Source organism: Salmo salar, chromosome 03 (assembly GCF_965601325.2).
Source record: "Salmo salar chromosome 03, fSalSal1, whole genome shotgun sequence".
NCBI lineage: Eukaryota > Metazoa > Chordata > Actinopteri > Salmoniformes > Salmonidae > Salmo > Salmo salar.
Genome location: NC_138293.1, coordinates 20,666,138 through 20,681,102, shown reverse-complemented (window position 1 = coordinate 20,681,102; position 14,965 = coordinate 20,666,138). Strand labels below are relative to the sequence as shown.

Sequence of the window (14,965 nt, the reverse complement as noted above, 5' to 3'; positions counted from 1 at the left end):
CACAGGAGTCGCTAGTGCTCGATGGGACAAGGTCATCCCTGCCAGCCAAACCCTCCCCTAACCCGGACGACGCTGGGCTAATTATGCGAAGCCCCATGGGTCTCCTGGTCGCAGCCGGCTATGATTTCACCCTCTTTCAAACAATAAACCAAGCTAAATTCCTCTGGGATCCTCAGGAGAAACCAAAATGATTGCTCGTGGGTCATTTGAACATCAGAAGCATCACCTCAAAAAACGATCAGACTGAAAAACTATTGACTGATTCAAATTTGGATTACCTTTGTTTATCTGAAACATGGCTAACCAAAACATCACCTGAGGCTGCTTATGCTATGCCAGGGTACAATGTTTTCAGAAAAGACAGACAAATGGGTGGGGGGCTGCTTGTGTATGTAAAGCAGTGGCGGTCAGTGCCGTCTATGATGAGGGAGGACATTTTCTATGAGCATGGTCTTATTTCTATTACAGCATGTTGGATGACTGTCGTTCATATTCCATTCACCCAGTTCAATGTAACATCGATAGGTTTAGGCTACTGCATTATACTAAAATTTTCCCTATACCCATCATGAGGTTGTTACAACCTAGCCTATGAATGAAAGTTTACAACGTAGGTGCACACAGGTTAAGATAACATTTTTAGATGACAGACAGTGACACATTCAATACCGCCCTACACACTCTTGCCTGCATCTAGGGTATAATCATTAGTCCAACAGTGGCAAACGAAAGTTTCTATTGGACAAATTCAGCTATTTTTATCCCCGTTTTGTTTGCTTCCGCGTTTAAGAAACGTTTTTCAACAGAATCGGCAGAATGAATACACCTCTGATCATGCATAAGCAAAGTTCATTTTCATGACAGCCACGTTGTATTCATTCTAGCCTCTAGTCTATGCACTCTCCTCCGGCTACACCATGGTGCTACCATACAGAGTGCTGTTGAGGCTACTGTAGACCTTCATTGCAAAACAGCGTGTTTTAATCAATTATTTGGTGAAGTGAATATATTTAGTATAGTTTTATCTGAAAAGGATAACTTTTTCAATGTTAAATTTATTTTTTATGATATTCACTGAGGAGAATGGTCCTCCCCTTCCTCCTCTGAGGAGCCTCCACTGATGTAAAGTATTAAATGCACCCAACTTGAATTCACCCGCACAATGGAAATCAAATGTATTGCAGTAACCGTAACACTGTCACTATAAATGTCATTCACTGTTGTTGGCATACAGTATACTGCCCACCATCATCAAACAACACATTCTATCAACATTTTGAAGCAATTCCACCAGTGGAAAATAAAGAAAGAAATATCAGATCATAATCTGACTCTCATTACCAGGAAGCTAACCAAAAAGCGATTAACGTACAGACAAGACAAAAAGCAGGTCTCCAACAGCATACCTTTTGAGTCTTTGTCCTCAAAACTGCTCTGAAAACAGGTGTAAGTGCTGAGATTAGGATTTTTAAGGATCTGCGCAATAAAGTTGTCAACAAGCTTAGAAAGGCCAAGGCCAACTTTTTTATTGGTCTTATCAACCCTGCTAGAGGAAATAGTAAACATCTATGGGACAATCTCAACACATTATCCCCAAAAATTGTAAAAGCATAGCAGGAAAATACAATGATTTTTAAAATGAAAATGAAATAGCCTCAACATTTAACAATGTCTTTAAAGACCCAGTTGAGAACCTGACAGTAACATTTGGCCATAGAAATAAAGTGACCACTTTCCCTGACTCTACCTCTCCTGTTTTTAACATAGCTGAAGTGCCTGAGCAGGAGATAATTAAAATCCTAACTAATCTTAAAAACTCCAAGGCACAGGATGTGTGTGGAAATGACTCCGCCCTCCTGAAGAAAAACTCCAGCACCCTGAGCTCTCCAGTCACTCATCTGGTAAATCTGTCAATTAAACAAGCAGTGTTCCCTGACGACTGGAAATCTGCTGTCATAACACCAATCTTCTAGGCTGGAGATGTGGCCAATTATAGGATCATCAGCATTCTCCCAAAATAGCTGACTGGTTGGACCACTCATGTCTAACATTGAACACAACTAAAACTGTCTCCATCAGGAACAGTGAGACCCATCAACCTGAGGAAACTGTAAAAGGGACAGAAGATTGAGATGGTTTCACATTTGAAATAATTATTGACTCTAACCTTTCAAAAAACAAATAAAACAAGTATATGGAACAGCAAAATGCAACCTGGTAAATGTCAAATTCATCAGAAACCAAATGTCAACAGATGCTGCTAAACTGTACATGCACTCAATGATTCTCCCCCATCTGTTTACTGTGTCACAACCTGGTCACAAGCTAGTATCACGGCAATGAAACTACTCCTAAAGCTTTATATTATCTTATCCCTTTATAATTCTTAAACTACAAACAGCGTTTGAATCAGGCATTTCATGGGTTAAGGTTAGGGTTAAAGTTTCCAGTAAGACTCAGTTTTACATTTTGGTTAATTGTTTTGCAGGTCAGCCGTGTCCTTATACTCTCCCAGGTTAAAGCCCCAGATTAGGGTTTCTGTGCCAGTGTTCACACAATGAGATTTACATAATGCAGCACAATAAAATAAAACATTATAATAATCTTACCTCAGTTATAACAAATGGCATAACAATTTAGGCCAAGTTCTTTAGCCGGTAACTTAATTCCAGCTCAATCCTATAAAAATAGCACTGAAATAGCGACGCCTTTTTAAATCACGTGAGCTAACTCTTCACTGATGATAGGCTTCTTAAATATTCTCTCTCTCTAGGTCTACTTTATCAACAACAAAAAATGTTATGAAAGGGATTGGAAAGGGATTGAAAGGGATTGGTTTGGTTTGCTAGCAACACACATAACAAGCTGGATGGAGGGTCGTTCCACCTCAAAAAGCACAAGAAAGAAGATTTAGACACCCACTATGTCAGTTTGTTCTGAAATCGTTTCTGTTGTTAGAAACTGATGAAATTAGCCTTCCTGCAACATTTACTTTGTTGAAATATAATTGATCTCTGAGAAATTAACGTAACTGAATGCACACAAATTGGCAATTGTTTATTTATGAGATTCATATAATATTGAATAAATATAGTCCCTAACATTTGGATCAAACTTTTTTCTAAGGCACCATGAGACAACCCACACGCCATGCCAATCACACCCAGACAATGTTAATATAGTATCAATTCTCTGTTTGACAAGTAGTATGGAGCTGTAGTTCAGAGTTGTGTTTATTCATCCTATGTAATGTATTCTCAGTGAATTTGGTGATGTTTTTTTCCACTGTTCAGAGACATTTGTCATTGAAGTTGTTTATGTCCCATCCCACATCCTAATATTACCAAGTTCTGACCAGTAGCTGGTGCTGTTCCTCCTCCAATTATTATTTTCTGAATCCCCCACCCCCCTCATCATTAAAGGGATAGTTTAACCAAATTACAAAATTACATGTAGACTGTAAGCTGTCAGTGGTCCAGAGGGGTATCCTAAGATCCAGGTTTGAGGAGTTAGCAATGTAACTTTGGTCAACTCTGAGTTTAACCGGTCACACGAAAATGGCTCACCTTTTATCCAGGTAAATTTCTATGGCAACGAATCATTCAGAACTTACCTGCTCCGGGGCAGGCTAACTCACAGCTAACTCCACTTAACCTGAATGAAATGACTGAGCCACAAGTTGAGGACCAATGAAATCAGATTCCCTCCCTCTTGCAAAGATTGTGGCATCATCCCCTTCATTTGAGGAAGAAGACTGTAAAATATTTTATTAATCAAATGTTTTTGAGTGCAACATTTTTTCAATTATCAAATATATCACATTACACATTTAGAAATGACTTCATTCACAGCAACACTTTTGTATGACTTAATACAATTATTTTATCGATTGGAGTGGGAAAAAGGCGCTTGTGGTTGATAAGCACACTAAAGCACACCAAAGTCGGTTATAACGATAAGTAATATAAAAAAAAGACGGCACTTCTAAAAGCCTATTTCACACCACAGCCTCTTGAATTTGCAACTTGTAAGATAACTAATCTTTAATTTAGATTTTGGCACAAATTAAATGTGGCACTGAATCAGCATGGCCTCAATGAAGAGTTTGGCGTTCAACTAGCCATGTGCAACATGCATGCACAGTTATAAGCCTGCTAGAGTTAGCGCCAGGCGTACGAGCTATATCCAGCGTCGTAGTACGGATAAAACCTGAGCTGGAATGTGAAGCTAAATGAAGCTGTTTAGCTTCAGAAACCCTGAGTAAATCTAGCTTGCCCCTCTGGTATGACAGCAACCCATGTTTTGTTTTTGTTTACCAAGCCATTGTTTCAAATGCTAACTTTTCAATGGTACCTAAATTAGTATTTTCACGCTTGTCCAAATCATCCTAAAGTATCTAAAAATGTATTGTGTAACTCAATGATGTTACGTATAGATGACTTGGATATGAAGTGTGTGTCACGTCCTGGCCAGTATATAAGGTTAATTGTTTTGTAGTTTGGTCAGGGCGTGGCAGGGGGTATTTGTTTTCTGTGGTTCGGGGTGGTGTGTTTGTGTAAAGGGTGTTTAATTTAGTAATTCCGGGTTTTGGTTTATGTTTAGTAATTCTATGGTTAGTCTAGGTTGTGTGTTTCTATGTTTGGTTGATTGGGGTTGGGACTCTCAGTTGAAGGCAGGTGTTGTCTATCTGCCTTTGATTGAGAGTTCCATATATTAGGGTGTGTTTGTATGTGTGATTTGTGGGTGATTGTTCTGTGTTTCGCCTTGTGCCTTACCAGACTGTTTTTGTTGATCGTTCGTGTTTTTGTTATTTTGTATGTTCGGTTTTGAAGATAATTAAAAAGCAAGATGAGCATTCACGTACCTGCTGCGTTTTGGTCCTCATTCACCGACAACAATCGTGTCAGAATCACCCACCACCAAAGGACCAAGCAGCAGAGGAAGGAGCAGACGGAGTTCGAGTTGGACTGGCGGGAGAAGTGGACTTGGGAGGAAGTTCTGGACGGGGCCGGACCCTGGCATCAGGCTGGGGATTATCGACGCCCGCAGGGGGAAATGGAGGCAGCCAAGGCAGAGAGGCGGTGGTACGAGGCCAAGTACGCGCTGAAGGAGAAGCACGAGAGGCACCCCCAAGAAAATTTTGGGGGGGGGCACACGGGTAGTTTGGCTAGGCGTAAGAAGAGCCGGAAGCCAGCTACTCGTGGTTATATGGAGGAGCGTATGGGGTGGAGAGCGCTATGTTTCGCTGAGGAGCGCACTATCTCACCCATACGCACGCACAGTCCGGTGCGCGTTATTCCAGCCCCTCGCAGGTGCCGTGCTAGAGCGGGCATCCAGCCTGGTAGGAGGATGCCTGCGCAGCGCATCTGGTCGCCGGTACGCCTCCGAGGACCAGGCTACCCAACTCCCGCTCTACGCACGGCTACCATCAGGCCCCTGCACAGCCCAGTCTGCCCTGTACGAGCACCCCGCTCGTACAGGGCTACTAGTTCCATCCAGCCAAGGCGGGTTGTGCAGGAGGTAAGATCTAGACCGGCTGTGCGCCTCCATAGCCCTGGGTTTCCAGCTCCTGTCTCTCGTGCGGACCCGGAAGTGCGTCAACCCAGTCCGACTCGTCCTGTTCCCGCTCCCCGCACTAGCCTGGAGGTGCGTGTACATAATCTGGTAATCCCAGTACCAGCACCACGCACCAGGCTACAAGTGCGTCAACCCTGCCTCGCCAGTCAACAGTCTTCATCAGAGCTGCCCGCCAGTCAACAGTCATCATCAGAGCTGCCCGCCAGTCAACAGTCATCATCAGAGCTGCCCGCCAGTCAACAGTCATCATCAGAGCTGCCCGCCAGTCAACAGTCATCGTCAGAGCTGCCCGCCAGTCAACAGTCATCGTCAGAGCTGCCCGCCAGTCAACAGTCATCGTCAGAGCTGCCCGCCAGTCAACAGTCATCGTCAGAGCTGCCCGCCAGTCAACAGTCATCGTCAGAGCTGCCCGCCAGTCAACAGTCATCGTCAGAGCTGCCCGCCAGTCAACAGTCATCGTCAGAGCTGCCCGCCAGTCAACAGTCATCGTCAGAGCTGCCCGCCAGTCAACAGTCATCGTCAGAGCTGCCCGCCAGTCAACAGTCATCGTCAGAGCTGCCCGCCAGTCAACAGTCATCGTCAGAGCTGCCCGCCAGTCAACAGTCATCGTCAGAGCTGCCCGCCAGTCAACAGTCATCGTCAGAGCTGCCCGCCAGTCAACAGTCGTCAGAGCTGCCCGCCAGTCAACAGTCGTCAGAGCTGCCCGCCAGTCAACAGTCGCCAGAGAGGTCAGACTGCGCTGAACTGCCGGAGTGGCCAGACTGCGCTGAACTGCCGGAGTGGCCAGACTGCCCTGAACTGCCGGAGTGGCCAGACTGCCCTGAACTGCCGGAGTGGCCAGACTGCCCTGAACTGCCGGAGTGGCCAGACTGCCCTGAACTGCCGGAGTGGCCAGACTGCCCTGAACTGCCGGAGTGGCCAGACTGCCCTGAACTGCCGGAGTGGCCAGACTGCCCTGAACTGCCGGAGTGGCCAGACTGCCCTGAACTGCCGGAGTGGCCAGACTGCCCTGAACTGCCGGAGTGGCCAGACTGCCCTGAACTGCCGGAGTGGCCAGACTGCCCTGAACTGCCGGAGTGGCCAGACTGCCCTGAACTGCCGGAGTGGCCAGACTGCCCTGAACTGCCGGAGTGGCCAGACTGCCCTGAACTGCCGGAGTGGCCAGACTGCCCTGAACTGCCGGAGTGGCCAGACTGCCCTGAACTGCCGGAGTGGCCAGACTGCCCTGAACTGCCGGAGTGGCCAGACTGCCCTGAACTGCCGGAGTGGCCAGACTGCCCTGAACTGCCGGAGTGGCCAGACTGCCCTGAACTGCCGGAGTGGCCAGACTGCCCTGAACTGCCGGAGTGGCCAGACTGCCCTGAACTGCCGGAGTGGCCAGACTGCCCTGAACTGCCGGAGTGGCCAGACTGCCCTGAACTGCCGGAGTGGCCAGACTGCCCTGAACTGCCGGAGTGGCCAGACTGCCCTGAACTGCCGGAGTGGCCAGACTGCCCTGAACTGCCGGAGTGGCCAGACTGCCCAGACTGTCCCGAATTGCCAGACTGCCCAGACTGTCCCGAATTGCCAGACTGCCCAGACTGTCCCGAATTGCCAGACTGCCCAGACTGTCCCGAATTGCCAGACTGCCCAGACTGTCCCGAATTGCCAGACTGCCCAGACTGTCCCGAATTGCCAGACTGCCCAGACTGTCCCGAATTGCCAGACTGCCCAGACTGTCCCGAATTGCCAGACTGCCCAGACTGTCCCGAATTGCCAGACTGCCCAGACTCTCCCGAATTGCCAGACTGCCCCGACTGCACCCCGGCGAAGCCAGAGTGGCCCGACAGCCTGGAACGGCCGGAGCCAGAGCCACCTCCAGAAATAGGTGGGTTGGGGAGGGGGGGTGTAGCACAGTGCCGTCGTTGACGGCAGCCACCCTCCCTTCCCTCCCTTTAGAAAAGGGGACTTTTTGTTGGTGTTGCTTGGGGTTATTTTTTGTTAAGGTGCTTCTGGGGTAGCACCTTTAAGGGGGGGGTACTGTCACGTCCTGGCCAGTATATAAGGTTAATTGTTTTGTAGTTTGGTCAGGGCGTGGCAGGGGGTATTTGTTTTCTGTGGTTCGGGGTGGTGTGTTTGTGTAAAGGGTGTTTAATTTAGTAATTCCGGGTTTTGGTTTATGTTTAGTAATTCTATGGTTAGTCTAGGTTGTGTGTTTCTATGTTTGGTTGATTGGGGTTGGGACTCTCAGTTGAAGGCAGGTGTTGTCTATCTGCCTTTGATTGAGAGTTCCATATATTAGGGTGTGTTTGTATGTGTGATTTGTGGGTGATTGTTCTGTGTTTCGCCTTGTGCCTTACCAGACTGTTTTTGTTGATCGTTCGTGTTTTTGTTATTTTGTATGTTCGTTTTGAAAGATAATTAAAAAGCAAGATGAGCATTCACGTACCTGCTGCGTTTTGGTCCTCATTCACCGACAACAATCGTGACAGTGTGAAAATTCAAATTTTTCAAATTTAATTGACATGCATTGGATTTGTGCCATAGATGCTAAAAAGTTAGCATTTGAAACAGTGGCCAGATAAACGAAACCAGAGCATGGGTTGCTGTCATAATTGGTCCATAAACTGCTACGGGGTAAGACAACCAATACGTAATTGTGTCATTTGGGTGAACTATCCCTTTAACAATGGGGGGGAGGAGATAATAAAAAAAAAACAATAACCTAATAGCAGGAACAGCACCATCTAGTGGTCAGAAACGGGTACTATGAGGATGTAGGATGGGACATGAATCCAGTGACTTCAATGACACATTTTTCTGAACAGGGGAAAACAACATCACCAAAATCACAGAGAATACATTACATAGGATGAAGAAACAATACTCTGAGCCGCAGCTCCATTCTACTTGTCAAACATATAGAACTGATACTGATCGTTGTTGGGGTGGGATTGGTGTGGGGGGTCTGTGGATGGCTTTTGTCCACTTCTTCGGATTACTCATGTCTTACTGACTGTTAGAAATATTTTGGTCCAAATCGGATATTAGGTACTATAATTATTGAATATTATATAACCATCAATTAGCTTAATCTAATTATTTTTAAAAGAATGCTTCCGGAATTCTTATCTTATTTGTTTCTAGCTACAGAAATGATTTCAGAACAGTCTGAGATGGTGGGTGTCATGGTTTGATGAAATGACATGCAACGACACTGGAGACAATCAAAACAACATATCAAATATTTCCAGTAGTCATGTAATGTCAACATATGGCACAATCTCTTTCATAGTGTTTTGACCATGAGGGAGACCTCTCTGTTGTCCACACAGCTTTTGCCCTCAGGAGTAGGATGACATTGCACCTAAACTCTGAGGTAAGGTCCATTTTGTGATATTCCCTCTATGGTTGGAGTCAGTATTCGCATAGGATGAGCTGATCCTAGATCTATACTCACTGGTGTCCTGAAAGTCCACATCGTTGCCATTGAAAGCGTTCTTGAGGCGGTTGGTCATGATCTTGAGCTGCATGATCTGTTGGCGTATAGTCATGTCTGGCTTGGTGATGTCGATCTCTACCTCAGGGTTGTTGATCTGACTAGCCAGGCCGTCACCCATCACCTCTGGAAGGTACCTGGAAGACAAGGAGAGAGGATGACTGGGGAGAACTCAAATACACACACATACTCACACATGCATGATCCACGCATGCAGAGGCACCCACACAAATATGTATGCATGCGAGCATGAACACACACACACACAAAGCATGCATGCACACAGACAGACGTGGTTTAGGGGTCCTACCTGGCACGGGCCATGCCGTTCCAGCATTTGTCTGCTTGGGCCCTAGTGGCCACCCTGTCACTGCAGAGGGTGCTGGGTAACGAGACCCAGTAGGGCTGCATGTCCCTCAGCTTCCTCGACACATCAGACACCTGGGGGCGTTTTGCAATGGAAAATGAAAACAAGCCTTTCTTATTGGACCAGTTCAGGTAGTACCCCCCATGTTTCAGTCCCATTTCTTTAATTTGGTGCTGAATGAATACAACCTGTGTACTGGAAACTACAATCAAAAGCTATTCAATATCATGTTTGTTCAAGCATTCACGCCTTCTGCAAATAGCTTTGGTATGAGCAATAAACAAACAAAAACAGTGTGTTAATTTTTGGGAGACAATGGTTGTTTCCATTTCCTCACATTTCATATTCATCTGACTTATTTCATTCTTGACTGTAGCATTGTTATTTTTGCATTCTTCACAGAGTAAGAGTAAACACGAATAAACAGAAACCGTATCATATCGAGAGAGAGAGAGAGAGAGAGAGAGTGACCAGTTTTTCCACTGACCAGTTTCTCCAGCCTAGCCGCAGAGGTTGGACTGTCCTCCACTGTAACCTTCCCCCTCCTCTTCACCTCCTCCAACCCGGTGCTGCTGGTTCCTCCCTCCCTCAGATTCCCACATGCCTGGAACACCTGAGAATAGAGAGAGGGGGAGTTAGAGGGAGGAAGTGACCAAATGATTCAGTTGAGAGGCATTTATTTAGGGGCAAAATCTACAACTCTTGAGACAATCTGTAAAATAATACCTTCATTTTGGTATTTGGTATTTTATTAGGATCACAATTAGCAGCTACTTTCCATGGGGTTTATATGAGTCTTGAGGATTTCAAACGAAATCTCTTGCCCAATCGGATCAACAACTACCACAAACCATATATAACTTTATTTGACACATAATTCGTTAACAACCGGTGTAGACTAACAGTGAAATGCTTACTTACGGACCCTTCCCAACAATGCAGAGAGGGCCTCCAGAGAGGCGCAGTGGTCTAAGGCACTGCAGTGCAGTGCTAGAGGTGTCACAACAGATCTGGTTCTGATCCCGGGCTGTGTTGCAGCCGGTCGCGACCGGGAGACCCATGACAACGATGAGACAGCCTATAGGGAGGAGGTCAGAGAACTGGCAGTGTGGTGCCAGGACAACAACCTCTCCCTCAATGTGAGCAAGACACAGGAGCTGATCGTGGACAACAGGAAAAGGCGGGCCAAACAGGCCCCCATTAACAACGACAGGGCTGTAATGGAGCGGGTCGAGAGTTTCAAGTTCCTTGGTGTCCACATCACCAACAAACTATCATGGTCCAAACACACCAAGACAGTCGTGAAGAGGGCACGACAAAACCTTTTCCCCCTCAGGAGAGTGAAAAGATTTGGCATGAGTTCCCAGATCCTCAGAAAGTTCTACAGCTGCACCATCAAGAGCATCCTGACGGGTTGCATCACCGCCTGGTATGGCAACTGCTCGGCATCTGACCGTAAGGCTCTACAGAGGGTAGTGCGTACGGCCCAGTACATCACTGGAGCCAAGCTTCCTGCCATCCAGGACCGATGTAATAGGCGGTGTCAGAGAAAAGTCCATAAAATTGTCAGAGACTCCAGTCACCCAAGTCATAGACTGCTTTCTCTGCTACCGCACAGCAAGCGGTACCAGAGAGCCAAGTCTAGGACCAAAAGGCTCCTTAACAACTTCTACCCCCAAGCCATAAGACTGATGAACAATTAATCAAATGGCCACTGGACTATTACATTGACACCCCTCCCCCTCCATTTGTTTTGTACACTGCTGCTACTCACTGTTTATTATCTATGCATAGTGATTTCACCACTACCTACATGTACAAATTACCTCAACTAACCTGTACCCCGCACACAGACTCGGTACCGGTACCCCCGGTATATAGCCTCGTTATTGTTATTTTATTGTGTCACTTTTTATAATTTTTTACTTTCATTTTTCTGTTAAATATTTTCTTAATTCTTCTTGAACTGCACTGTTGGTTAAGGGTTTGTAAGTAAGCATTTCACAGTTAGGTCTACACTTGTTGTATTTGGCACATGTGATAAATGGTTTGATTTCATTTGAGGTGGCGCACAATTGGCCCAGCGTCGTCCGTGTTAGGGGAGGGTTTGGCCGGCGGGGATGTCCTTGTCCCATCGCGCTCTAGTGAATCCTTGTGGCGGCCGTGCGCGTTCACGCTGACTTCGGTCGCCAGCCGTACGGTGTTTCCACTAACACATTGGTGCAGCTGACTTAAGCGAGTAGTGTGTCAAGAAGCAGTGCGGCTTGACAGGGTCGTGTATCGGAGGGCGCATGGCTCTTGACATTCGCCTCTCCCGAGTCCGTATGGGAGTTGCAGCGATGGGACAAGACTATAACTACTAATTGGATATCATGAAATTGGGGAGAAAAAGGGGTAAAATAAAAAAATACATGTATTGTTTTATTATACTATATAAAAAATAAAAACAATGCAGAGCGAAAGAAAATAGAGAAATAACAGAAAAGTAATAACACATAATAATAAAAGTCATAAGTCACCATGAGTAATGATAACGTGGCTATATACACAGGTATCGAGTTGATGTGCAGGGGTACACGAGGTAATTGAGGTAGATACTTTATTCCTAGTTATATACACATACTGTATCTAGTCAACAGGATAGATAAAAAGTAGCAGCAGCGTATGTGATGAGTTGTCACGACTTCTGCCGAAGTCGATGCCTCTCCTTGTTCGGGCGGTGTTCGGCGGTCAACGTCACCGGTCTTCTAGCCATCGCCGATCCGTTTTTAAGGGTTGATCCAAGCATTCTGTCCGAACAACAGCAGTCAAGCTAACTGGCTAACAGTTGTCGCAGTGACATTCTATTAAAATAGTCACTTGCATAGTGGAGTCATTTGTTAAGACATCTAGCTAGCTAAACAATGAACCATAATCACAACTCATGACGTTACTACCCTGCATGAATCTGCAGGTAGCTAACCAACCAGGTTCAATGTGAGCTAGCTAACATTAGGCTATAACAAGCAAAGCAAATGGCTCTGAGATACGAATAAAAATATCATATATATAACGTTAGCTAGTGAGCCAGCCAGCTAACATTAGCTAGCTAGCTAACAGTACACTTTAACTTGAAATGAAAATGACTTTGTCAAAATTAGAAATGTGTAATATCTGAAAATGTAGCTAGATAGATCTCACCCGTATACATTATGGTTGGATGCTTCTCCCTGTCATGGATGCTATGGTTTCCCTTAGTTTGGAGATGTAATCCGGATGTTTTTGCCATCTCCTTAGCTATCATACTCTAATTCCACTGATTTCAAAACTCGGTCCTCCAGAAAGTGGAGAGCAACACTTATGCAGTTCTACTAAGCAATATATTTTTTAAAAGCTGCGTTAAACAGGATTACCTACACATACTAACCAGCTCAAATAGACAGATGCGAGCTATATGGCAGACCAATCCAAACTCATCTCTCTGCATGTCCAGCCCACTCATTATCTCAGCCAATCATGGCTAGCAGGAAGGTTGTTGGCTTTTTCTGTGGCTAAACCAACTAGGCCAACTTTCCTTTATTTAACTAGGCAAGTCAGTTAAGGGACAAATTCTTATTTTCAATGATGGCCTAGGAACAGTGGGTTAACTGCCTTGTTCAGGGGCAGAACGACAAATTTGTACCTTGTCAGCTCGGGGATTCGATCTTGCAACATTTCGGTTACTGGCCCTAACCACTAGGCTACCTGCCTCCCCAATTCTAAAATGGATTAAATAAATAAAAATCCTCAGAAATGTACACACAATACCCCATAATGACAAAGCAAAAAAAGGTTTTTAGAATGTTAGCAAATATATTCAAAATAAAAAATAGAATCACCTTATTTACATAAGTTTTCAGACCATTTGCTATGAGACTCGAAATTGAGCTCAGGTGCATCCTGTTTCCAATGATCAACTTTGAGATGTCTACAACTTGATTGGAGTCCACCTGTGGTAAATTCAATTGGACATGATTTGGAAAGGCACACAACTGTCTATAAAATGTCCCACAGTTGACAGCGCATGTCACAGCAAAAACCAAGCCATGAGGTCGAAGGAATTGTCCATAGAGCTCCGAGACAGGATGGTCTGAATACTTTCCGAATGCACTGTAGGTGACATATAGTAATTTAATATTCTAGGATAATTTCAATGCCAAGAACACAAACGTCCCATGCTCCTTCAGGCATACCATTTACCTAGATGTAATGTATGAGATAAAGACACTACCATCTTGTTTAACCTGTTTTGGATAGCTCTGAGGTGTTGTAACTATCTACCTCTCCTGCATGAATACCTTTTTTATAAAACAAGTAAACACACACACACATTTGACACACAAACACACACACCGCATGTTTCCCACTTGCTCCCTGTTGTACCAACCTGAGGTAGAAGATACCCACAGATCTGGAACATATTTGTCCAATTCCCAATTCTAACTGTTAACATTCAACTGTAACTCTGTGAAAAGTAATGAAACCACAGAAGCTGCATTAGCAGTAGTTGCATGTTGAAACGGTTTATGACTAAAACTGACTTCCTAAACCTGGTAGGACTAGGCCTAAACGTCATAGAAGACTGTCAATAATGGATCAGGTGAGGCTGATCTCAGGTCAGTTTCACTTTATGGTAAAACTTAGGATATCGGATCAAAGTAATCTGATCCTAGATCAGTACCTAAGGGGCAAAAGCGTGGCTAGTGTGGCTAGTGTTCTGAAGTCTGGTTTGCCAGGTTGTTGCAGAGCTCCAGACCAGCTTTGGCCTCGACACCAGTACAGCACAGAGAAACCTTTGTTCCCCAACACTATTTGCATACTTTTCCACTTTCACTAAACAAAAAATTAAGATTTCATGGCTCCTTACGCTTTTTAAAGGGCACATCAAAGTGGTGCTCGTACACCATTAAAAGGAGAAGTTAATGGTTGGCTTTGAGGCTGTGTTATCAGTCCCTCTTCAGTGGCCTCATTTATAACAGTTGTGTACATTTCACACTATATAGCTGCGCTCACAATTTCTGAAAAGACTGCGCACGTACAAAAATAAAATATGGAGATTTATAAACTGGGCGCACGCATGTTTCCCATTATAAATCAGACCCGTCCTGAAACTGTGTGCACGTGAACGAGCATTAAAACTATGCCTAAAAAATGCCCATCATTCACCTTTTATGGTGACAGTAACACCCCTATTTGATGTATACTTTGGAAGTATTGGAATTAGGCTAAGGCACTTTCTTAAGGAAAAAGCAATGGTAAATTGATTAAATGTCTCTGGAGGTGTTGGCAGAATGTTTTAAACTTTAGAATGACATTTTCTGTATCTGAAAGTTTGTGTAAGAAAACAACAATTGCAAATTGTTGTGGACCTGTAAACAGATAGTTTGAATTCAATAATGTTTTGCGTTTACTTATTCCCTAACCTAAAAAGTCTGCACTGCCAATGAATTCTGAAACATTGTAAAGTATGTCTACAAATAAAAATAAAACACAGTAAGCCTATACAGCGGTAGCAGTATAAGCTA

General features: G+C 44.8%; 1 protein-coding gene across 1 annotated transcript in view; it reads right to left on the bottom strand.

Annotated features, from left to right (window-relative positions):
• Nucleotides 1-14,965, bottom strand: part of LOC106599530 (glypican-1) — a 135,264-nt gene that overhangs the window by 4,825 nt on the left and 115,474 nt on the right. Inside the window, exons 8-10 of the mRNA XM_014190813.3 lie at nucleotides 9,910-10,035; nucleotides 9,366-9,496; nucleotides 9,017-9,192 (exon numbers count right to left, since the gene is read on the bottom strand). Coding sequence (XP_014046288.1) covers nucleotides 9,017-9,192; nucleotides 9,366-9,496; nucleotides 9,910-10,035 — 433 coding nt within the window. The remainder of the gene's footprint in view (nucleotides 1-9,016; nucleotides 9,193-9,365; nucleotides 9,497-9,909; nucleotides 10,036-14,965) is intronic.